Source organism: Marmota marmota, unplaced genomic scaffold (genome assembly GCF_001458135.2).
Source record: "Marmota marmota marmota unplaced genomic scaffold, marMar, whole genome shotgun sequence".
Classification (NCBI taxonomy): domain Eukaryota; kingdom Metazoa; phylum Chordata; class Mammalia; order Rodentia; family Sciuridae; genus Marmota; species Marmota marmota.
In genome coordinates, this window is record NW_026000174.1 from 17,225,834 (window position 1) to 17,250,692 (window position 24,859).

Below are 24,859 nucleotides of genomic sequence, written 5' to 3' on the forward strand. Positions count from 1 at the left end.
GAGTAGGGTCTGGAGTGCCTGAGGACTTTATACCATTTACTAGTAGAACTGAATAAAAATGAAGTCATTAAATACTATTTTTTGAAGTGCAATTTTGCAAACTGAGAGCTCCTTAAATTTTACAAATAGCTTTCCGCTTATTTCCCTCAATGTTATCTCTAGAGTGGCAGAATTGTGTTTTGTGTGGTAATCAAAAGACAAGGGCTGGGGCTGGGGTTGTGACTCTGTGATAGAGCACTTGCCTTGTATATGTGAGGCACTGGGTTTGATCCTCAGCACAACATAAAATAAAATAAAGGTATTGGTCCATGTACAACTAAAAAAAACACTTTTTTAAAAATGACAAGGGCCATAAATCTTCCTTGGTACACTACCTACTAAATTTTTCCATGTGAGACAAGGTTGTACTCTATGCTTCACTGTGATTATGAAATTGGTAGCAAATTTAATTACTATGTACCAACTTATGTATTTATCAACACTCTCAAAGCCTACAACACTTGTGCACTCTCTGTACATTACAATAACTTGATTTGAAGATTTTTTTTCTTAAGTTTTCAACACTACCCACATTTGCCTTTATTGACTGATAAACACAATTGACACTTTTTGGTCAGAAACATATTTGTAAATATATGCTCACACTACAGTCCCAGGACACACATTATACAAGCATTATCAAGATAATGTTTGTAATGACATATTTTTTCCTGTTTCTATCAAAAACATTTTTTGTGTGTGTATGTGGTACTAGGTGGTTGAACTAAATGATCCTTTACTATTGAGCCACACTAGAACTTTTTATTTTATTTAGAGACAGGGTCTAACTATGTTGCTGAGGCTGGCTTTGGACTTGTGATCTGCCTGCCTCAGGCTCCTCAGTCACTGAGATTACAGGTCTGAATCACTTTACACCCAGCTGTATGGACAACATTTTAATATTCTCTTTCAACTCATCTTTTTTTCTCCCCTTCGTATTTGTTTAAAACATGAGCTTTATTCACCAACTTATCTTTTGGCTCCTCATTCACAATGCAATCTGTTTTCCTAAATTGCTGTTTCATTTTACACTCACACAAGGGAGGTCTGAGGGATTCGATTTTTTCACATCCTCACATCACTGCTTATGATTTTCTTTCTTTTTAAAGAATTGTTATTATGGTCATTCTTATGGATGTAAAATGGTGTCACTGTAGTTTTGATTTGCATTACCATGATGACTAATGACGTTGAGGAAATTTTCATGTACTTATCTTCCTTTGCCCATCTTTCATTGGATTAATTAACTTTCATTATATTGTCACAAGAATTCTTTATTAATTCTAAATATATAATTGTACTTTCAGATTTATGATTGGCAAATATGTTCTCCCATTCAGTAAATTGTATTATCTCTTGATGATACAGCAAAATTAATGTATGTAAATTTAAATGTATGTACTTTATGTATTTGTTTTTTTCATTGATTTTGCTTTTTATTTCATATTTTAAAAATCATCACAGTACAAAGACATAAAGATTTACACCTATAATTCCTATTGAGAGTTTTAAGCTTTTATCTTTTATACATAATTCTATGATTTTTCTCCAACTTTGAATCTGTTTCTTTATTGTTTGTTTTTATGATTATATGATACTTGTGGTTACAAATCTTTGAGTGTGAACATTCAATTGGCTTACTACTATTTGTTGATTAAATTTTTCTGTCTGGCTTCTTGGCACCTTAAGCATGCTGGGAACCTTAGACACTCTATTATCTTCCATGAATGTATATATTCATCTTTATTCATCACTTTACTATCTTCTTAATGTGATAAATTCTGAGACCGAGAAATGAGAATTCTCTAATTTTATTCTTTTTCTACATTTTTGTTGTTGTTATTCCAGAACAAAAAGACTCATGAGAAATTTGTGAATGTTTTTATCTCTGATAGAAAAGAGTACATCCTAAAAACATAAGAAATGTATCTTTCAGATAACAAATATATAGATATTTCTTATATTTCCTGCCATTAATTACTTCCAGAAATATTTTACTGAAATCTCTAGTTCATGATCTTTATTGTAAAGCAAATTAATCTATTTTCCAAACTTCTGATCCCTGAAGTTTTTTTTTTTTTTTACTAATCATTTAATTTGTTCTTTTTATTCGTCTATTTAGTAATGTCACAAAACTCAAAGTCATTTTTGTGCCACAGATGATGAATGTGCCACTCAAAAATTAGTTTCTAATATCCTGAGAAGTCATCTTTGTCTAATATTTCCTCATTGCTCTATGCATATCTCTTTTTTCCAGTACCAAATTCAGACAAAGCAATAAAAATTTGCCTTTAACCTAAGAGTTTCTTGATAAGACTTCAAAAAATATTTGGAAGAACATCAGGAAATTCCTGACTTCAAAATTTTAGCTTATACCTGAACATGTCTGGGACTGACCTACTTTAGAAAAATATCAAGCCATACAGGGTGGATATATGTTGCATTCTACAAATAAGAGGACTTCAAAGCAGAAGAATTGCCCATATAGAGAGATGGTTGGTTAAATATACTGAACACACACATACATACAAAAATTATTAAGCATAACTTGAAAACTGGCTTGTTAGAATTCTGTACATCCAAGTTTCTCTTATAAACAATATTATCTTTCCTTAAAAAAAACTACTGTCTTCCAGTACTTTTACAGTAAGGGCACATGGTGCCTACAGATTTTTATGAAAAGGAAAGAATAAAGCATTAAAATGGAAAAGAAGGATTATACATTCTAAAAACTGTGACTCAATATTGCCATTATATTCTCAGAAAAATCAAATGCATTTAGATTGTAATTGAGATTACAATTAAGATCTTATTTTTCATTTGAACGTATTTCTCTCTTCACAGAACTTCAAGAAAATTGCAATCAACTGATTGTGCCAAGCTGAGATATCATCTTATTTTCAAATGGAAAGACATATGAATTCATTTGATCTCAATGATTAAAAATAGAAAGTGCTTCAGTGGGAATCCCTATTCCATTACCACACTGTAATGGAAGCCTACATTCAAAAGAATAAACACTTAAAGCCAATATAGAGATTCAACACATAAAAGCATACTCCAAAGTTTGCTACTTTAGTATCAGGTGGATTTTTTGCTTGTATGCTTTAAGGATCATTAGAAAAGAGCCAAAATATGCATCTTGGGTTATAGTCACACTCTCAAGACCTACAAAAATGAGAGCCTCTACTTTGAAGTGAAAACATGGACTACATGCTCACGAATCTGCTTGGTCCGCACACCATAGATAATGGGGTTGAGGGCAGGTGGGATAACCACATACAGGTTGGCAACAAGGATGTGGACATAACGTGGAATTTTTTTGCCAAATCGGTGGGTGAGAAAGGAGAAGAGGGATGGGGTGTAGAAAACACACATGACCCCAACATGTGAGCCACAAGTGCTCAGTGCTTTGTGGCGGGCATCTCGTGATGGGAGGCGGAAAACAGCACGGAGAATGTGGGCATAGGAGATGCCAACCAGTGCCAAATCCAAGATGAGGAAAGAAGCCACAAACAGGCCATAGATGGCATTGATGCGAATGCTCGCACAGGCCAACTTGGCAATGCCCATATGCTCACAGTAAGAGTGGGCAATAATTCGAGCTTCACAGAAGGGCAGACGATAGGTTAGGTACAGAATGGGCAGCATGAGCAGAACAGGACGCATTATGATTCCCACAGTAATGCCTGCCAGCACCCGAGGTGTCAGAATGGTTGTATAGTGAAGTGGAACACAGATGGCTACATAGCGGTCAAAGGCCATGGCCAGAAGTACTGTAGACTCCATTCCTGTGAAGGTGTGTATCAGAAACATCTGGGCCACACACGCTCCAAAACCAATTTCATGTGCATCAAACCAGAAGATACCTAACATCCGAGGCACTGAGGATGTGGAGAGAGCCAGATCTATGGCTGATAAGATGGCTAGAAAGTAGAACATGGGATCCCGCAGAGTATGGTCAGACCTGATGATCAGCAGAATTGTAGCATTGCCCAGCAGAGCCATTAAATAAACAGAGCAAAAAGGTAGGGAAATCCATGCGTGGAAAGCCTCAAGTCCTGGGATGCCTACAAGAAAAAAGGTGTCCGGGTGGAAAGTAGTAATGTTGGTATGGAGCATCTTGCCATCAATGAGAAGAGAAGCAGTTGATCACTCCTAGAAAGAAAATTAAGATTTAGAAATGCTTAGCTCAAAACTTCTCCAATAAGCTTAATTTGTATGTGGATTCTTCTTTTTCAGAAAATCAGACGCTAATAGTTGAGTCCAAAGTCAGATATAGGGACAGACTAAGTATACTTCAGGCAGAATGGACATGGACTGTATAGTGGGTCTCCCTCTGAGGCTTTGTCCAATAATATTTTATACTCATTCACTCAAATCTCATGCAAAACCTGGAAAAATATTCAAAGACCTGAGATTGATGTTTATGTGGTGATGACAGTCTTCTTCAGAGACAAAGCACACCTTATTTAATTGTATCAACATATAAAATCACAGAAAGGCAAACTAATACCTGCATGCAGAAGATGACAGTATATCCAACAATATGGGTGTTCCTGGACACGGGGGTTAACAGAAAATGCAGCAGAGTAGCTTAAATTAATTTATTTAGTGTCAATATTTTAAATGGTCTATATTTAGAATAATGCCTCAATATCTCATCTTGCCCATGATTACTCATGTAACCCCACAGACACACTACATTTTGTCTCATATATGCAAATTATTGCCCAGATATGTGGAATATTGTTGTTGCTGGAACTCATCTCCAGCAGAGAAATGCATCTCCTTTTAGTCATATCCTGGTAGAAATTAATAAAGATGCCAAGAATTTCTACTTGTTGCCAAATTCCCCAAAATATCCTGGGACAGCCAATACACTTCCCTACATGGAGGAAGTAAGTTTTGTTGAAAGGACACTTGAAAGAAATAAAGACAGTAGTGGTGGTCAACATCAGGGCAAGAAATATGTGCTACTGACTTACCTCACTTCTGTTGTTATCTTTACTTCCTCTCTCCCCTTCTTTCTTTCCTTCCTTCCTTCACCTGTTTCTGTTCCTCTCTCTTTTGTTCTTTCAGAAAGAAGTGATAGATAGGACTATATAAAAGAGAAGGAATAGACAGAGGAGCATATGAAGAAAGGAAAGTAGGAAAGAAAACCAGTGAAGAGAAGAAAGAAAGGAAAGAGAAGAAGTCTCAGGTATAAATTAGTCCAGAGAAAAGTCATAGAGAAAAGTCTAAATTTCAAGAAGTGTTTTATTAATGATATTTTAAATGTAGATATTTCCCCGGGGCAGTAAATCCTGTGAGACTGTGTGTGAAGTCCGTATCCAGTCTTCTTTTTTTCTCTGTCTCCCTCTCTGGAATCAAAAATCCACACTTAACTTTCATCCTCTGATAGTCTTACTTATTAACTTCATTATGGAAATGAATATCCTAATACACACTTGTTCTTGGGAGTAGACACTATTAATTATGCCACAACTTTAATTTTCCTCTGCAGGAATAGGAAAGACAGTGAATGAATTCTGACAAATCTTTCCTATATGCATATATGAAAACACCAGAGTGAATCTCCACATAATGTGCAACCACAAGACTGAGATCCATCCTAATTAGAATAAGAAGGAATCCATGTTTTTGTCAATATGTCAAAATATAGTCTACAGTCATATATAACTAAAAAGAACAAATTTTAAAAAAAAGAAAAAAAATTAAGTGTTCCAGGTTTTTCAAAGAAGACTTCTTTTAGTCAGAAAATATTTACATAAATGTGAGCTAGACAATGTCAACTTAATAAATTCACCTGTAGTCTGACCTATAAGGGTTAAACAGGAGTCTCTGATCACTATTCATCTTTACCACACATTTAATGGGAAGCTCACCTTGACCAGAAACAGGGATAGAGACCTCTTATATCTACTAAAGAGGAGAGTTTTATAATATACATACTTATAACCCTTGCAGCCTATCTGAAATTAAAGCTAACTCCAATCTGTTTATGAACCAAGACTACACATCAGAGTCTCCTGGGGAAGATGCTATTTTCTGCATCAGGGAGAGATGCACAGACACACCTACCACCCACTTACTCTGGATACGCACATTGTCAATACAAAGTAAGATACTAAAATACTACTAAAACAGGTTTATATGATGTGAACAGAATCTCTTCTTGGGTAAATTTTGCATCTTGATTTTCTAAGACACTATAATAATGCCAACTTAGAACATTAAAAAAAGTTAACCCAAGTATGGTTGCATGCCATTCCTGTAATCCCAGAAACTTGGGATGCTTAAGCAAGAGGATCACAAGTCCAGCATAGTTGATTTACAAGGCTAGGAGTGCAGTTCAGTAGCAAAGTACTCCTAAATTCAAAGCCTAGTACCCATCCCTAAAAAAGAAAACATATATCCATATATATCAATATATAAACATATATTGATAATTTTTAATTATCAAGCTATATTCTTGGGGTCAAATAAGATAAAGTCATTCATATCTTTTCCATGCAGTGTGCAATCTATTGGCTTCAAATGTAAGTTAATGAAAACAAATTTAAGGCTAGCAGTGTTTCTCAGTAAGAGAGAACTTACTTAGCATGTGTGAGGCCTAGGGTTTGATCCACAGAACTTCCCATATGCAAATTTTTAAAATTAAATTAATGTGAAATAAATTTATAATTAAAGGAAAGGTGTATGATTATCAAAACTTATAAGACAAGAAATAAATATTTCTATGTCCTGATTAAAATTGACATAAAATGCTATTACTTGTAGAAATAAAGCAAAAATTAATCAATACCATATACATGTATATACACACACACACACACACACATATATATTTACTTAAAGAGAGGAAGAAGAAGAGTAGGGTTGTCTGAGTTAATATATTAATAAAAATCCTTATCTATATAGCAAGTAATCAATGAATCCAGTCTGAAAAGAAAGAATCACTAAATATTTAAATGAAACCATCATCAAGTATTGTGGAATTAAATGTCAGAATATGCATATAGACATTTTCAGGGTAGATATTTTCCAAGGGCTAGAATTGGAGGTTAGACTGATTGGGATCAGGGAAGGTTCCTACCACTGTACCCTTCAATGTGATATTTTCTATTAATATTTGTGTGATGTTACTATTATGAAATTTAAAATGTGTAAATCTTTCTTATATATTTAAGCAATATGCATTACTAAAACAAATTAAAGTATTAAGCAAAAGTAGTTTTTCATTGTTGATGATTTTCATAAGAAAAAAAAATTTTATTCTATTTTTTATTTTTACTAGACCATAAAAATGATACATATTAATGCGATAGCATGTGATATATTGATACTTGTAAATGGTGTTTAATATTCAATTCAGAGTAAACCTATACCCTCAAACATTTATCATTTATTTACAGTGAAAACTTTCAAAATCTTTTCTTGAAACTCGAAAAAAAAGCAAATAGTATATTACATAATCTATAGTCTATGCAATAGAATATCAGAAGCTCTTTCTCCTAACTGTAATGTACTTCTCATTAATTAAACTTTCCCCATCTTTCCTTCCCACTACTCTCCCCAACCTATGGAACCCATAGAAATGATCACTTCAATCTATTTCTTTCCTATTCCCATCCTAAACTCATTTAGATATTATGTATTTTTCATAGTAATTTGAGATCTAATACATAGAATGTAATTACAATGCTTCAAAAGTTCACAAATTCCACTCCTTTTGTCACACCAAATTGCCCCAGAATCTTTGTTGTCTTTAGTGTCCTATCATGCAGGTACAAGAAAGAACTCTGTAAAGCTATTTCACACCTTGTGTTCACACAAAGCAGTCATACCTACTGAGGAGTTTTACTCTTTTTCCAAATGTTATGGAAATAGAAATTGGATCTCCTTTCTTCTTAAGTTCTTAAAATAAAATAAAATAAAATATACCCCCACCTAAGGGCATAGTCTGAAAGACAAGACATAGAATTTTTTAATAATGTAGATTACATTGCAATCTAAATTTTCTTCATGATCTTTCCAAATATCCTTCTCCAAGTGACCAGCCTAGCCCAAGTTACCATTGGATGGCATCAAACTTATAATGAACTTTTATCTTATATTACAAAAATAGTTTAACATGTTCCCATGCTAAGATTTCAAAACCCAAGTTTCTATTTTGTACTCCATGGTTTCTATTTTTTTCCCTCCCCTGAGTTATACAATACAAAACAGCTCAAATGACAGTGAAAATGACATTGCTATTTATTCTTTAAAAATATGTGATTAATTTAAAATAGCAAAAAAAAAAAAAAAAAAAAAAAAAAAGAACTCCAATGTAAAATATCTCCAACCTTTGAACAAACATCTTAAGTTGTTATAAAACAAATAATGTCAAATTAAAATATTGATAAATCGTTTGTAATTAAATACAAGGACACTACTCACCAAAGTTCCTATTAAGAGCACAAAGAGGTTCTGACTGGGATGATATATGCATTAAATACACCAGTTTTAATTATATTTTAAATATACCTTATGTTCATAGCCCATTATCATATAATTTCTTTCTTGACTTATAATTATCATGAAAAATATATTGACATATTAAATTTCTTGAATGAATCACACATAAAAAATAGTACATTAAGTACTAATAGTACAAATCTCTAAATAAATCACAGGCAATTTAATATAAGAATAAGAACCAAAAAAAAAAAAAAGCTCTAGTACTTTAAAGGACTTTGAAGTATATCCAATGAGTACAATAAAACACTTTTATCACCATTCCTCATCAGGAAAATGCTAATTCACACCACAGGGTGACACTCTCTAGCCCACCCAGCATGACTGCAATGTAGAGCACTCATCCCAACTGCTCATAAAGACATGAAGCAACAACTGCTGGGTTCAGAAACAGGAAGAGGCTATTAAAAGTAAATGTCCCCTATAGACTAGTAATTACTGAGGAAAATATCCAAAATAAATGAGTGATTGTGTTCAACAAAATACACTTACAAAAATATCCATAGTGCTTTTATTTGTAAAAAGAAAATACTAACTTAAATATCCTACTTCAATAAAACATGTAAGTATATTTATTTACCTATTAAAGTAATGAATTCATAAATACTATATATGAAGCTATAAGACAAAACATAATAAAATAATAACAAAAAGAGCAAGCACAAATGAACCAACGCTATGCACAAAATGCATTAATCTAACAGAAATGTTATAGAGCAAAAAATCACCAGACAACATTAAATTGTGCCCTTTAGATTTTTACACTTGATTTATTTTATGAGAAACCTTGAAAACAACAGCAATACAGAACAAAACTATCCCTGAATGAATCAGAAGTTAGAAATAGAAGGGATGAAGTGAACATCAAGTCAAAGAATGAATGGCTTTTGTAAATAAGAAAATAATCAGAATGACACAAGAGGTCACATTGCATCTGCCAGATTGTAATGAAACTTTTTTTTTTTTTTTGGTAACAGCATAATAGTTTTTTAAATGTATTGTCTCTTTGTACTTATACATGAATTCATTTTGATATAAAAGCACAGAGTAAATACACTGAAATAAGCCAAATAAAAATGTAATACATATAATATTTTTTATTATTTTTCTAGAATATAATTCATATTCTCTGCTTAAAGAAATTAATTTTTCTTTCTACACAGGTTAACTGTATGCTCTTTCTTTCTTTCTTTCTTTCTTTTTGTGTGTGTATGTGTGTCTTCATACACGTACTTTGGGTAATGATGACCATCTCATTCCACTGTCTTTCCTACCCCTATGCTCCCACCTTTACCTTCCCTCTCCTTTCCCCCTTTGCCCCATCTAGAGTTCACTTAATCCTCCAACCTCCTCCCACCCAGCATATTATGGATCAGCATCCTTGAATCAGAGAAATCATTCAGCATTTGGTTTTTTGGGATTGGCTAATTGCACTTAGCATTATATTCTCCATCACTTATCTGCAAATGCCATGATTTTATTCTCTTTTAATGCTGAATAATATACCATTGTGTATATATACCACATTTTCTTTATCCATTCATCTACTGAAGGGCATCTAGGATGGTTCCATAGTTTAGCTATCATGAATTGTGCTGCTATAAACATTGATGTGGCTGTGTCCCAGCAGTATGCTGTTTTTAAGTCTTTTGAGTATAGACCAAGGGGTGGTAGCTGGGTCAAATGGTGGTTCTATTCCCAGTTTTCCAAGGGATCTCCATATTGCTTTCCATATTGGCTGCACCAGTTTGCAGTCTCACCAGCAATGTATGAGTGTGTCTTTCCCCCAACATCCTCACCAACACTTATTGTTGTTTGTATTCTTAATAGCTGCCATTCTGACTAGAGTGAGATGAAATCTTACTTTAGTTTTGATTTGCATTTCTCTAATTGCTAGAGATTTTGAACACCTCTTCATGTTCAAAATACTAGAAAAACTAGGGATAACAGGAAGATATCTCAACATCATAAAGGCTATGCTAAGCCTCAGGCCAACATCATACTAAATGGAGAAAAACTGAAGGCATTCCTTCTAAAAACTGGAACAAGACAGGGATGCCCTTGTTCACCACTTTTATTTAACATAGTGCTTGAAACACTGGCCAGAGCAATTAGACAGATGAAAGAAATTAAAGGGATATATATAGGAAAAGAAGAACTCAAATTGGCACTATTTGCTGACAATATGATTCTACATGTAGAAGACCCAAAAAATTCCACCAGAAAACTTCTGGAACTAGTAAATGAATTTAGCAAAGTAGCAGGATACAAAATCAATACCCATAAAGCAAAGGCATTTCTGTATATCAGTGACAAATCCTCAGAAAGAGAAACGAGGAAAACTAATCTATTTACAATAGCATCAAAAAATAAAGTACTTGGGAATCAACTTAACAAAAGAAGTGAAAGATCTCTGCAACAAAACTACAGAATGTTATAGAAATTAAAGAACTTAAAAGATGGAAAGATTTGCCTTGTTCTTGGATAGGCAGAATTAATATTGTCAAAATGACCATACGACCAAAAGCAGATTTAATGCAATTCCAATCAAATGACATTTCTCATAGAAATAGAAAAAGCAGTCATGAAATTCATCTGGAAAAATAAGAGACTCAGAATAGCTAAAGCAATCCTTATTAAGAAGAATGAAGCAGATGGCATCACTATACCAGACCTTAAACTATACTACAGAGCAGTAGTAACAAAAACAGCATGGTATTGGCACCAAAATAGACTTATAGACTAATGGTACAGAATAGAGGGCACAGAGACTAACCCACATAATTACAGTTATTTTATATTAGACAAAGGTGCCAAAAAAAATACATTGGAGAAAAGATAGCCTCTTCAACAAATGGTGCTGGGAAAATTGGAAATCCATATGCAACAAAATGAAATTAAACGCCTATCTATCACCATGCACTAAACTCAACTCAAAGTCGATCAAAGACCTAGGAGTTAAACCAGAGACACTGTGTCTCATAGAAGAAAAAGTAGGCCCCAATCTTTATCATGTTGGATTAGGCCCCAAGTTCCTTAAGAAGACACCTATAGCACACGAATTAAAATCAAGAATCAATAAATGGGATGGATTCAAACTAAAAAGCTTCTTCTCAGCATAAGAAACAATCAGTGAGGTCAATAGAGAGCCTGCATTTTGGGAATAAAATCTTACCCCACACTTCAGATAGAGCACCACTCTCTAGAATATATAAAGAACTCAAAAATCTTAACACCAAAAACCAAATAACCCAATCAATAAATGGGCTAAGGAACTGAACACAGACACTTCTCAGAGGAGGATATAAAATTAATCAACAAATATATGAACAAATGTACACTCTTACTTGTTCACCTCCATTTAGCATTCACCTTTCTCCTTCCTCTTTTACCTTTTATATGCTTATAACATACATTATTTTTATTTAGAACATCTTATAATGTTATGGTGATATGCCCCATATACTGGGGAACAAAGTTTTGAAATCATTATATATATATCACTGTACATACTATAGTACCTAGCACTGTATTGTGTATTATATGGGGACTTACCGAACATTGTTAAAAAAAAAATAGTTATTTACTAACTTCAAAGAAAGTGGAGAGACATGGACTATAGAGACTAATTAGATTTATTATTTAATTCCACTTCAATTTTTTTATTCCTCAATAAATCAACATTTCCATGTAGTGTTATTTGATGCAAGAAAAGTCCTATCTGTTAAAAAATATATATATCTGTTGTCAGTATTCACACTGGACAAAAGAATGTGGAGATCTTTTTATTAGCTTAGCAAATAAAATTATTTACTAAAGCATATCATAAAATATCAAAAATTTAGGAAATCTAAATCTGTTTGTTCAACTGCTAGTATCTTGAGATTGGCCATATTGTCATGTGACAAATTCATATATAACACATAAACACATATATGTGATACACACACGTGCACACACACATGCATAATGTTGAAAAAATTTACAAAATGAAATATATTTCTGTCATGTAAATACTTACTTCCAACATGCAATACACACACAGGAAATCAGCAGATGTGGAATGGTATTTATGCATATGCACATGATTAAGGATTCATATGTATGTGTGTGTTTAAGAAAAAAGTATACAAGAAGAAAAAATGAAGATGGGAGGAGTGGTTGGAATTAAAAAGATGACAAAGGAAGAAATAGAGACACCAAGAAGGAAAAGATGCCAAAGGAAGCAGATGCCTGTGTCACAGGATCTATTGTACTAAAATTTCTAAGCTATATAGAACTTCCTTAAGAGAATCAGCAAGGCATGATACATGTATGTATGCCAAATACCTAGTCTTTATCTGATTTTCTTTTGGTCCTTGATAAAAATTTATTTAACTATGTTTTACATTTAAATGAAAATAAATGTAATAGATCTGATTAACTTTATTAAAATTAAACAAAGCAGCAAATACTTAGGTTTTCCTAGGAGATATGCAATTGCATCATGATGGGCTTGGTTATTAGAAAAGATTAAGTATGTTCTTCTATAATTCTACAATAAATCAATAATATTGGATAAGAGCTGGAGCCTGTTTGTGAATGAGACATCTGGTCTGTGACATGTGCAGCTATACAAGGCCACAGAATCATGGTCACTCCTAAGAGCACATAATTTCATTTCTACTTTTATCCCCTGGGAATTGAAGGACTCGAAGATTAGCATATGTGGATTGGTTTTCCATTTTGTTTTTGACTCTTCTTCTGGGAAATATTATAATTATTTTTATGATTCGAACTGAACACATTCTCCACCATCCCATATTCTGCTTTCTGGATATTTTGTTATCAATTGATCTGGGCTTGTTCACATCCACCATTCTCAAGGGTCTTGGCATCTTCTGGTTCAACCTGAGAGAAAGCACATTTGAGGGCTCTGTCATCCTTATGCTTTTTCACCACCTGTGCAGTGGCAGGAAGTCAGCTGTGCTTGTTGCCATGACCTATGACCACTATTAGGCCATCTGTAAAACTCTTCGCTACACATTGGTGCTGACAAACAGGGTGGTGTCAGCTCTATCACTTGTTATTCTCCTGAGGCCCTTATCCATTGAAGTCCCCTTTGTTCTGCTCATTTGAAAACTTCACTTCTGTGGATATCAAATCATTGCTCACACATATCATAAGCACATAGACATTGCTCACCTGTGCTGTGAAAGCATCAAAGTTAACATCAACTTGGCATATGTGCCATTTCTAATCTGTTTTAACAGAAAGCCATTATGTTCTCCTATGTCCAGATCCTCATACTCTCTCCTGCCTACCTTCCAGAGGCACTGAGCACCTGTGGCTCCCAGGTCTGCATCATACTGGCTTTCTCTATACTAGCATTTTTCTCCTTCATGGCCTGAAATGTTCCTCTTATATCCACATTTTTCCTGCCAAATTATATGTTGTTATACTACTTATTATGAACTCTTTTATTTATGTCATCAAAACTAAGCATCCGAAGAGGGCAATTTGAAATTTCAGAAATACATTTTGATATTTGTATTTCAGATATTAAGAGGCTTAAGTAGGGGGAAATGTGGACCTTATTCTCTATTCTCAAAATTGTAAAAATTAGGATATCTGGGGGAAGATTGTATCCTATATGCCGATTTACATTTTTTTTCACTTACACTAGTGAGAAAAAATTCTCAAAAAATAAGCATTTAATGTAGGCATGTCAACTATATGATAAATAAAATCATTTCTACATGTAAAACACATGAAGTTGACAAAAGTAAATAGCATAATAATATTCACATTTATAGAATATATAGCTAATCATTAAGTTCTTACATCTGCAATAAGAAGTACTACTTATTAACGTGTTTTACAGCAGTAGGAAACTGAGGCAACGATATGGCATAGAATAAAGTATATAGAGGAGGTGAAAATATAGAAGCTACATATGGCCAGGTGGCTGCACAGATGGGTCTTAAGCTCCTTTTTCCACCTGTGAACACTATTACGCTAAGCTAACAAAGGTAGATTTTGTATAAAGTACAAAGGCACAGACTGGTTTTTCATTGTTTCCAGTTCATTTCAGGATAACATCTTTCCTATATGGGTTGGCTTGCGGTGACAGAATCTGAAAGTGAATAAGAACAGTGGAAAAGAAAAGAAATAAAAACATAAAACTAATTTCCATAGCTAGTGAATAACATCAATAAGATGACAATATCAACTAAAACAAAAACAAAAAAGCACAGAAACAAAAGACACTTGGGCTCAGATTTTCTTTGGCTGCATTTTCTCTTCTTCGTTTTTTTATTATTTCACTATAGATATACATAATATTAAGGTTCATTTTGAGATAATGATACAAGCATGGGATGTAATTTTCTCCAATTCATTCCTCAGTACTTCCCCTTTCCTTACCCTCCTCCCTACCCTTGTTCTCTTCCCTTTATTGATTTTTCTGCCATTCACTTATAGTTTTTTTCTTAATTAATGCCTTGTGGATATAAATAAAGGTGAGATTCAAGGTGGTATGTTCATATATGTACTAAGAAAACTTTGATCAGATTCATTCCCTTTTCCCATCCCTCCTGCCTCCCTCCCAATACCCTTTTTCTACTCCAGTAGTCTCTCTTCTGTTTTCATGGGATCTCCCCACTCTCATGCCTGCTTTCTCTCTCTCTCTCTCTCTCTCTCTCTCTCTCTCTCTCTCTCTTTCTATTTCCCTCCTCTCTCTTCCTTTTTTCCCCCTTATTCTGTTTTATCTTCTGCATATAAGATAAAACATTTAACCCTTTACTGTCTGGGTCTGGCTTACTTCACTCAGTATGATGTTCTCTAGTTCCATCCGTTTACCAGCAAATGCCATAATTTCATACTTCTTTATGGCTAAGTGAAACTCCATTGTGCATATATGTGCCACATTTTCTTTATCTGTTCATCTGCTTATGGGCACCTGGGCTGGTTTCATAGCTTTGCTATTGTAAATTGTACTGCTATAAACATTGATGTGCTTGCATCCTCGCAGTAGGCTCATTATGGATCTTTGGGATATGTACAAAGGAGTGGGAGAGGTGGGTCATATGATGGTTCCATTCCTCTTTGTTTGAGGAATCCCCATGATTTTAGCTGTATTTTCATAAAAAAAAAAAACATTTAATACATCTGTAAATAGGAAAAAACATACAATATGATATGTCCATGAATTGGTAGACGTGGTCTGTGGAAAATTATTTCAACGCACATTATACTAATAGTGTATGTTAACATTAATATTGTATCAAGATAAGTAGCATTTTAAAATGAGACTACAAACTGTGTACCCATCTGAGTAAATAAAAATATACAACTTGAACACACTTTTAAAACTATGGAACAAAAATATGTGCATAAACTTTACATATACTTAATTGGTATAAGGCACTACTAGTAAAGCATTTTGACTCTTTAAATAAGATAAGAATAAGAGAAAGCACCTTGATAGCCTTTACTCTAAGGAGAGGACTGTGTGTATAGGAGTGCAAAAATGCAGAGTGATACAACCTTTAATTTGGAGAAACTGAACCATACTGTAAAGAAACATCATCAGCATCACTACCAGCAGCAACAGCAGCAGCCATAGCCACCACCAATACCTGCAAATGGGCATCATGCCAGCAGCCAAAATGTAGTCTTGACTATTGAATTGAAGAATTTTAGGAAACCAGAAGAGAAGGTCTTCACCTAACTTAGTTGTCTCTTTGTGGGTAATCTCCCTTGTGACATCAGTGAGGAGTAAATGAGGAAGAGGAGTAAATGATGAAACTATTTGAGAAATATGAGAAGGCAGACAAAGTTTTCATTCATAAGGATAAATATTTGGCTTTATCCCCTTGGAAACATGAACCCTTGCAGAAATTGCCAAAGTAGAGCTGGGCAGTATGCCACTCTGTGGGAAGCAGTTGTGTGTGTGTTTTGCCCACCATAGTGCATCCTCACAGTTCAAAATCTTTCTCAGTACATGTTTAACCAACTGCTAGAAGAAGCTTTTCTGTTGTTTAGCCAGCTGGAGATGTCTGGAGTCATTGTGGATGACCAAGGAAGACCCTCAGAAAAAGGCATTGTGAGTTCTCAGGAAAGCCAGCTGCTCGGAAAGCTCTGGAAGATGCAGTGAAGGGTCTTTCCTGATAACCACATTTCTTCAGCCTGTGACTGTGGAGCTAATGGTCCAGTTAGATGATGAAGAAGGGCTTCCAGAGAAGCCTGTTATAAAAAAAAAACAACAGCAATTTCACAAGGAGCGAGAGCAACCACCCAGATTTGCATAGCCTGGTTCCTTTAAGCATGAGTATGCTATGCATTGGAAGGCACTCTTTGAGATGGAGAAATAGCCGCAGGACCAGGGGTACCTCAAGGAGGCTTATGAGAAGCCGGAAATGGAGATGGAGCCTGCTTGTCATGAGCACCAGGTCATGCTAATGAGGCAGGATTTGATGAGGCACCAAGAAGAATTTTGAAGAATGGAAGAGCTGTACAACCAAGAAGTGCAAAAAAAGAAAGCAACTGGATCTCCGGGCAGGAGGAGGAGCACAGCCCTGAGGAAGAAACGCAGTGGCAACAAGAATAGATGATGTGGTGACACCAGGAAGGATTCAAGGTGACCTTCCCTGATGTGAAAAAGCAAGAGTTAAGGATGTGCCAGATGGCTATGGGAGGTGAAACGGGCATAAATTATAGAGGCACCATGTCCCCTGCTCCTGTGCCAGCAGGTTCTCCAGCTCTTCCAGAACCTGTCACTATGATGCCAGATGGAACTTTGGAATTGATCCCACCAACAACTGAAGGCTTTGGCCAAGCTGCCAAGATAGAAGGAATCAGGGCAATTGGTGGGATCCTTCCTCCATTCAACCATGAAGCTCCCGGAGCTGAATTTGCTCCAAATAAACATTGCCAATACTGATAAATTTGCAGCATGTAATTTCCCAAAACTTAAAAGAAGGACCCTTTTTGGACTAGCTAGAACTCTACCCTGGAAAAGTGTTAGAGGTTCTTCTCTATAGTTAGGTCTTCCCTGCCTGTACTACTCTAGGGAGTATCCTGGAGGCAGAGGTAAGTGTGTTGGGGGGCTGGTATTTAACAAACCAGTTCTGGTTGGCATATTGCTTAATTGATTCTATGTGGAACATGCCTAAAATCTCAAATGTGATTGTTGAAGAACTGGGGACCCATAGCAAAATAGATCCAGTTAGAGCCCCATTAATCTTGATCATTCCATTCTTTTTTATTTTTTCCCATCGTGTTTTATTTGCTTTCTCATCCTTATACCCCTCAAACACAGAGATACTGCCACATGTTGCACAAAATCAAAACATCCCCCAGTGACCATTGCTTCATTTGTTCCCAGGGAGAATTCAGGAAACTGTCTTAAAAGGTCACAGTAATATACAGAAAGTTCTGTTATATCCTATATATTACCCCTTCATGTCCTAAGGAAGACATTTTCTCTTAGAACTTTTCATTTTAGTGTATCTTTTAAAAGAATATTGTGTTAACTTACCTTCATCTTTTTCTTGGGTAAAAAAACCTGAAAGTGACCCTTTTGTTTCTATGATGTTGCTATTCACAGCTTTTCTTGATAAGCCTAGTATAATCTTGGGAATAGAGTTGCTAGGTGCTGTTGGTCTGACAGTAGCGCTTAGTCTTGCCTACTTTAGGTAGTTATGCTGTGCATTTTTTTATTGGTGTACCATGTTTGATTTGTTTTTGAGACCTTAAAGTTGAAGTTTTTTTGAGAAATGGAGCAGTAATATAGCATCAACTTATTGAATTATGTTTTAAGTCTTTAAAAAAAGAAGCACCTCAGTTTCATATGATTTAAGCATATAAATAGTATGGAACAAAAAGTAATAATACTGCTAAAATTATCATCTAATATTTTCTTAACCACCTACAATATTTAAGGAGTACATTTGGTCCTTTACGTAGTTCACACTTCATAGTAAGTTAAGCTTCAGAATTTAAGCAACTTACACATAACCATATACCTGTTGTGTAACAGAATTTGAAATAAATTTCTGAGTTCCGGGGCAATTTCTTTAATATCCCTACTACTTATGACTTAATGTAGAAATAGACTATAATAAAAACAATTATGTGTTAAGACAATTCTAGGAGTCTACATGCTATTATATAATTAAAAATAGAATTTTAAAAAGCAATGAGCATAGCTATTGTTAGAAAAGTGAATGAAAGGACACATTTGAAAAAAAAGTGTAGATTCCAAGTGCAAAAGAAGAAAACATGATTAAAATAGAGTTAATGAAGACAAAAATGTTAAAATGAACCACATAAAAAGTTGGTGTGCCTATGAGAAAACATTCAACAGGGATTCCTGGTTCCTTAGATATAGCTTTGAACCAACAGGGATCAGATTGCTTGACCCAAGCTCTCAGATGCTTTCAGTTCCTGAACAGATTGAGCCAGGCTGTTCTTCTCCAGGGAGTTACCTCCTTGTCATAGTGATCCTCCTGACAGGCATAAAAGCAGGGATCCTGGGCACAAAGGCCAGCCTGACCCTGCAGAAAGAGACACTGCAAGAAGTGCACTTTCACTGCAGACGTGGGCCCTGGTGAGTGACAAGTGTCCAGATCTATGGACTGTACCTGACAGATGAGTATGGTAGTCATCAGGTGTTCTCCTGGAAACAGTTGCTTTTCTTATCAGCTGGAAGGCTTTGGGGTTGGCTCTGCACTCTGAGTTGCCACACTTGCTCTACTTGTGTATGCATCTGTGTTCAGTATTCATATTCTATAAAGATGACAATGCTTTTATAGTCTCAGTTATTTTTTTAAAAAAGCAAATTTGAGTTACAGAATTCCATTTTGTTTGATGAAGCCAATTCCATTCTATACATTCCATGTTTCAGGATAAAATTCAAGTTATTTGTAAATTTCCCCCAGAAAAAATGACTTTCCCTAGTGGGTATCCTTAAAGTAATCCTAAAGGTTTTTACTTCTGTTACCTAACTAAATATGCTATGAGGGCCTAGAATATATTGAATATGCCTTAAAACAGACTCCTCATCTAATTGGATGAATTTGCTAACCTTCAACTTAGACTAAATGATGGGGACTTGATTTACATTGTCCCTTCATGGATAATGAATTTCTTGTCTATACTATTAGTAAAATGTTACATTTTATTTAGTAAACAAATATTAGTGCAAAGAACCACAGCCATAATAGTAATGGCTCATTATTCCAGCAATTGTTAGTAGAGATCGGGTGTTAGGACATTGTTTAGGTACCTGATATGCAACATTTTTTTTTTAATTACCAGTAGAGTGATGCAGGTTGATACTATCACTTTTTCAACTTCTGTGGATAAATAAAATTAAGCTAAGGGAATGATTTCTCTAAGGTCATTATTAAATAGGAGAGTGAAAACATTAACCTAGGTTTGCCTGGGTCCAAAGGGAGTAATCCTGAACACCAAATGAACTGATTTCATATCAACCACAGTAAGAGATGGGTTTTGATATGGAGAGAGTCTGTGGGCAGGTTGGGCACTGAGTGAACATTAGTTGGCAAGAACACTCTAATAAGAGGATTACCAGGTCATAATATTTCCTATTATATGCAAGGTCAGGCAATGGTGGCAACCAAAAGGTGGCAGATTTTAAAAGGCCACTGAACCAGGCTTTAATGACAGAGCCCAGAGGAAGAGGGTCTGGGGAGAAACCTTGTGGGGGCTCCACCAGACTGGAATTTTATGGAGCTTATGCTGGAAGGGAGGGCTTGGGACAGGAAAAGAGGTTTTTAGAGTCCCTTGTCCCACTGGAGTTGATGGGGCAACTGGCTGAGATCCAGGATTGACCAGCGGTTCTGGGCTGCTTGGTGCTTTGTTCCTAAGTCACTGCCACTGACCTGACATTATAGTATATATTATTGCATTTGAAATAATTTAAATCATGAGGTCTTTAAATAAGTCCATAACCTTACAACTTTGAAAAGGCGAGAAGGGGTGGAATGTGAGGGGGAGGCTGGTTCTTCTGTTAGGCCAAGATCTACTAATGCATAGTGAATAAAGTAATACTGTTGAGATGTTCTGGTTCTGAATCTATTAGGTCAACAAAAATATAGTTTTGTATTATTGCTATATGCTTTAAACTTTAGATGTAAAATGTTCTTATTGCTATATATGTCAAATAAAGGTAATCCCAGAATCAGAGCTGCCATAACAGAAACATTGAAAAAGACTATTTGTCCCAGTGAGACTGCCGGTTATGGGTGACAAGTTCTGCTTCCCCACATGTTGAAGTCTGAACATTAGAGAAGCACAAGCACGCGGAGGCAAGTATAAAAAGCAGGGTTTATTTTAATAGGGGTAACATAGACTTCTCCCAGGAGGGAAAAGGGGGCCATAGCTGGTACCCTGGTATCCCCAGAAGTGAGGTGCTCTGCTCTTTTTATATGTCCCAGGCTTCCTTTGTTCTCCTGCCTTTTCCCCCTTAACTTTCTCCTTCCTGCATACATGACTAGGACCAGGAATGCTGGGTGGTGTGGCCAAAAGGTGGGAAACAGGTGGGCTGAAGGGGGAAGGGCAGGATGAAGTAGCTAAGTACACATTAACAACTTTACAGCTCCCTGTGGGGAGGGGAAATTCCTGGGACAGGTTACCTTGGCAACAGGTTGGAGCAGGGCCAGGTTCTTGATAAGGGTGAAGGAAGGGCCCTGAAGGAAGGGCCCTGAAGGAATTAACATTTCAATCCCTCAGGGGACAGACTCCAACTTCCCAGACTCACTCAAAATTGGCCTCCTTGATCTGATCTGACTCCATTTACCTATCTACCCTGACTGCCTGTCTAATTCTGGCTTCAATATTGCATACAATTAATGGCATTCAATGGCAAAGAAATGTACTACAATGATTTTGCATTTGGAATACCAGTATTATACTTGAAATATTCAAGATTGTATGAAATTCATCACATAGAGATATTGAGAAGAATATTTTGATATTAGAGTTGCATAACTTTTCTCTGTAAGATTTTATAAATATTACCAGGGATGGGGTACCAAGTGATATCAAAATGAAATAAAAGCAGAGAGTGATACATTCTCAAATTGATCTAAGCAACCGGAAAAGTTTGCAGTGTCATTCTGCTAAGGAGATAAAAGAGTGAAAATGTCATTATTTTTGAAATGCTACAATTTTGAAAAGCACTACAATGATTTTGGTGATTTTTATTAGTAATAGTTATATTAATTGCAATAGTAGTAGTTGTAGCTGTGTAAATCACAGTTATAACAACATATTTACAAACACAAACGGTATTATTTTTGTTTCCTTAAGCTATAAAATTATTCTTAAGTCAGAAAATTGGGGGGAAAAAAAGGACTGTTTTTTTTTGTTGTTGTTGTTTTTCCAGTCTACGAATTCTCCATTTCTCAGATTTTCTTTTTCCACATGTTAAATGATCTCAGATCCATCATACTGTAAATATTTCCTTGCTATCCCTGGAAACAACTTCTCATGAGGTAACAGTACTTTCTGTCTACTTTCAAGTAATGAATATATACTTTTGCAAAGCACAAATGATTTTCATAAGTGTAATGACCCCTCCAGAGGCCAGATCTACAGCATTAACCTGGGATCAAATAGATTCAAAGCAAAACAAAACAAAACAAAAAAATTAAAAGCAGATGATGAAAGACACTTAGATATTAATACCTTTCTATATCCATGACCTGTCAGAAAAGATATGTTCCATCCACTGTTCTTACTTTCCAGCTAGGAAGCTGTTTATCTGGGTGAGTTTCTTCTCCACTTGTTATACCTATACTTAGCTGAGGATTTCTAATTATAGCAAATTTTAAGAGGATGAAGAAAAAATACCAAACCAGGTTATCTTAATCCTCTATCTGTCAGTAACAAACTTGCTTTTGGCATAATTATTTTCTCTATCTGGCCTCAATTTTTTTTGCTCGTTTGTTTTATCAACAATATGTGAGAGAGACCAAATTCTTGTCATTTAAAGGTGGAAGAGATAGAAAGGTGATTTAATAACATCTTTCTAACTGCCTGTGAAGAAATGGACATGCTCCCCTCAATTAGTAGCAAAAGTAAGATGAGAATAAGATTTTCAGGATCCTCTTCTATTTTTCACCTACTAAGTAGTTCTAAATTTACTAATATTTTTCAAATATGAAAAGACAGTCTGTGGTTTGGGACGTGCGTGTGTGTGTGTGTGTGTGTGTGTGTTTGTGTGTAGTTTGAAATCGAATAATATGAAGAGATGAAGTATCCTTTTGTCATTGATAGCTTTGTTCCTTGGGCCACAGTGACCACAGTTCAGCTCCCATCCCCTGAAAGCCAATCTTTTCTGTATCATGGATATTAAAATCTCCTAGTTTTGTTTCTTGTGTTCTCGTGTCCTATGCTTTGCCCTCTCTTATGTAAGAAATGTTTCTATTCTTTTCTCCTTTCTATTCCTTTCTCCATTCAGAGAAAATGACATTTTCTGATCCCATTATCACATAAAGCTAAGAGGCACACAATGAATCCCTTTGCTGTCCCATAAACATTTTAATGATTTTTTTTAAAAGTGTGTGTTCCTATTCATGCAGTTCCCATCTACTTAGTAAAAATTTAAAAGGAAATGTATATTTCTCAGGTGATGTGACCAAAGCTAGTTTAAATAAGTGGAATTTATTGATTTTTATCAAGAAATACATATAAATGAGATGTCATTTTTGTGTTAAAAAAGTAATCATGTGGGGCTGGGGTAGTAGCTCAGTGGTAGAATACTTGCCTAGCATGCCTGAGGCACTGGGTTCCTTCCCCAGCACCACATAAAAAAACTAAATAAGCAAAAGTAATTGTGTATTCTGCTTATATGACTGACCAATCACAGTAACCTGAAGCTCCAGAAAATTAATCTTCTAATGGAACTTATATAATGTTTTCTTGAGAAAATTGCCTCATTTATGTATTTTATTCTACATTTCTTCAAGAAGACATCAGTGCCTGTTTGTCTTCATAAAAGTTCTCCACAGGTTTGGCAAGAATTACCTGTCAGATATTGGATGTTATACTTTCCCATAAGTTGTCCTCAGACTCTCATGAACAGCTCATTTAGTCCTCCCAGTAATCCATGAGTTAAGTGATTTAGCCCCCCATTTATGTAGATCTGTGATTGGATTGTAAATTATATTTCTAAATGCATGTCCCATAATTTTACATATAACACTTACAGAAAAAAATTAATGTGATTGTTACATTATTGTGTGTTATGCAAGCCTGGAGCTAATTTTGACCTTTATTCCTAGCTTATCAGGCAACTTATACACAATGATTTCAGATATATTTTCTTTCTGTAGCTCCACTAGGCTTTGCCTTTAGCAGCTCATGCCATTTAAACAAGATGTGCTCATTGTTATCAACAATCACATTTAGGAATTCACCACTTCTTTGACTTAACCTCCAGTCATAATGGGCGTCAACAGAAATTTCTTCTAACAAAATTTAGAATGTTTTATATCTGATGTTTACAAATACAGAGTTCAGTTAGCAGGACCTCCTACTCTCCATCAACTACAAAAACATTTTATATTTTTAATGTTGGGGAGTTTGTTATTATACTCATGTATGTATTCCTACCTACTGTAAGTTGTTCTATTATTTTCCAAAATTTTACATAAGTAACCTCTTTAGATTTCTTTTAATAAAAATACATAAAATCCTATTTAGAGTGATACTCCCTATTCAATCAATATATCTTGTTATGATATAATCATAAAGAAGATGGAATAAGATGTTTGTATGATTTTCAGCTTGTGAAATGGTTAATGAAAAATTAAATGAGAGGTTATATAAGGTTGCTTTAAACTTTAGTTAGGAATTTTCAAAAGAAAGAGAACAAGAAAATTATAAAATATCAGATATTTGGGCAGGTGTGAAGTGGGACAATATATTCAAAGTGGCAAAGTGGTTGAGTGCCCCTGAGTTCAATCCCCAGTACCCAAACAAATTATATTCACTGTTAACTGGTAAAAATAAAATAAAAAGAGGAACCTAAGTTAGGTTGAGCTCCATTATAAACAGCAGAGCACCATTCTTTATTCATCCAAGGAACAGTAATATCAAAATACTTAAGCTATGAGGTTATCCAATAGGCTAGCTTTTGTGAGCTACTGTCCTGTCCGGCAGGACGCATCAACGTGGGCAGAGAACCTAGATGGGCAGGAATGAAGGGACAAGAGACAGGAGACATGAAAGGATGACAGCAAGGCAGGAGTTCTGATCAAGCTGCAAACTTTTATTGTCCACACAG

General features: G+C 35.1%; 1 protein-coding gene and 2 pseudogenes across 1 annotated transcript; 2 read left to right on the forward strand and 1 right to left on the reverse strand.

Moving 5' to 3' along the window:
* Positions 1 to 3,192: 3,192 nt before the first annotated feature.
* Positions 3,193 to 4,161, reverse strand: LOC107160867 (olfactory receptor 52J3-like). The gene is made up of 2 exons (XM_015507473.1): positions 3,253 to 4,161; positions 3,193 to 3,207 (listed from the first exon to the last, which is right to left on the reverse strand). Exons 1-2 carry the CDS (start codon positions 4,159 to 4,161, stop codon positions 3,193 to 3,195), a joined length of 924 nt encoding a protein of 307 aa, XP_015362959.1.
* Positions 4,162 to 13,240: 9,079 nt separating this feature from the next.
* On the forward strand, positions 13,241 to 13,952 carry LOC107157101 (annotated as a pseudogene).
* A 2,092-nt stretch (positions 13,953 to 16,044) lies between these two features.
* Positions 16,045 to 17,485, forward strand: LOC107157105 (annotated as a pseudogene).
* The last annotated feature ends 7,374 nt before the right edge of the window (positions 17,486 to 24,859 follow it).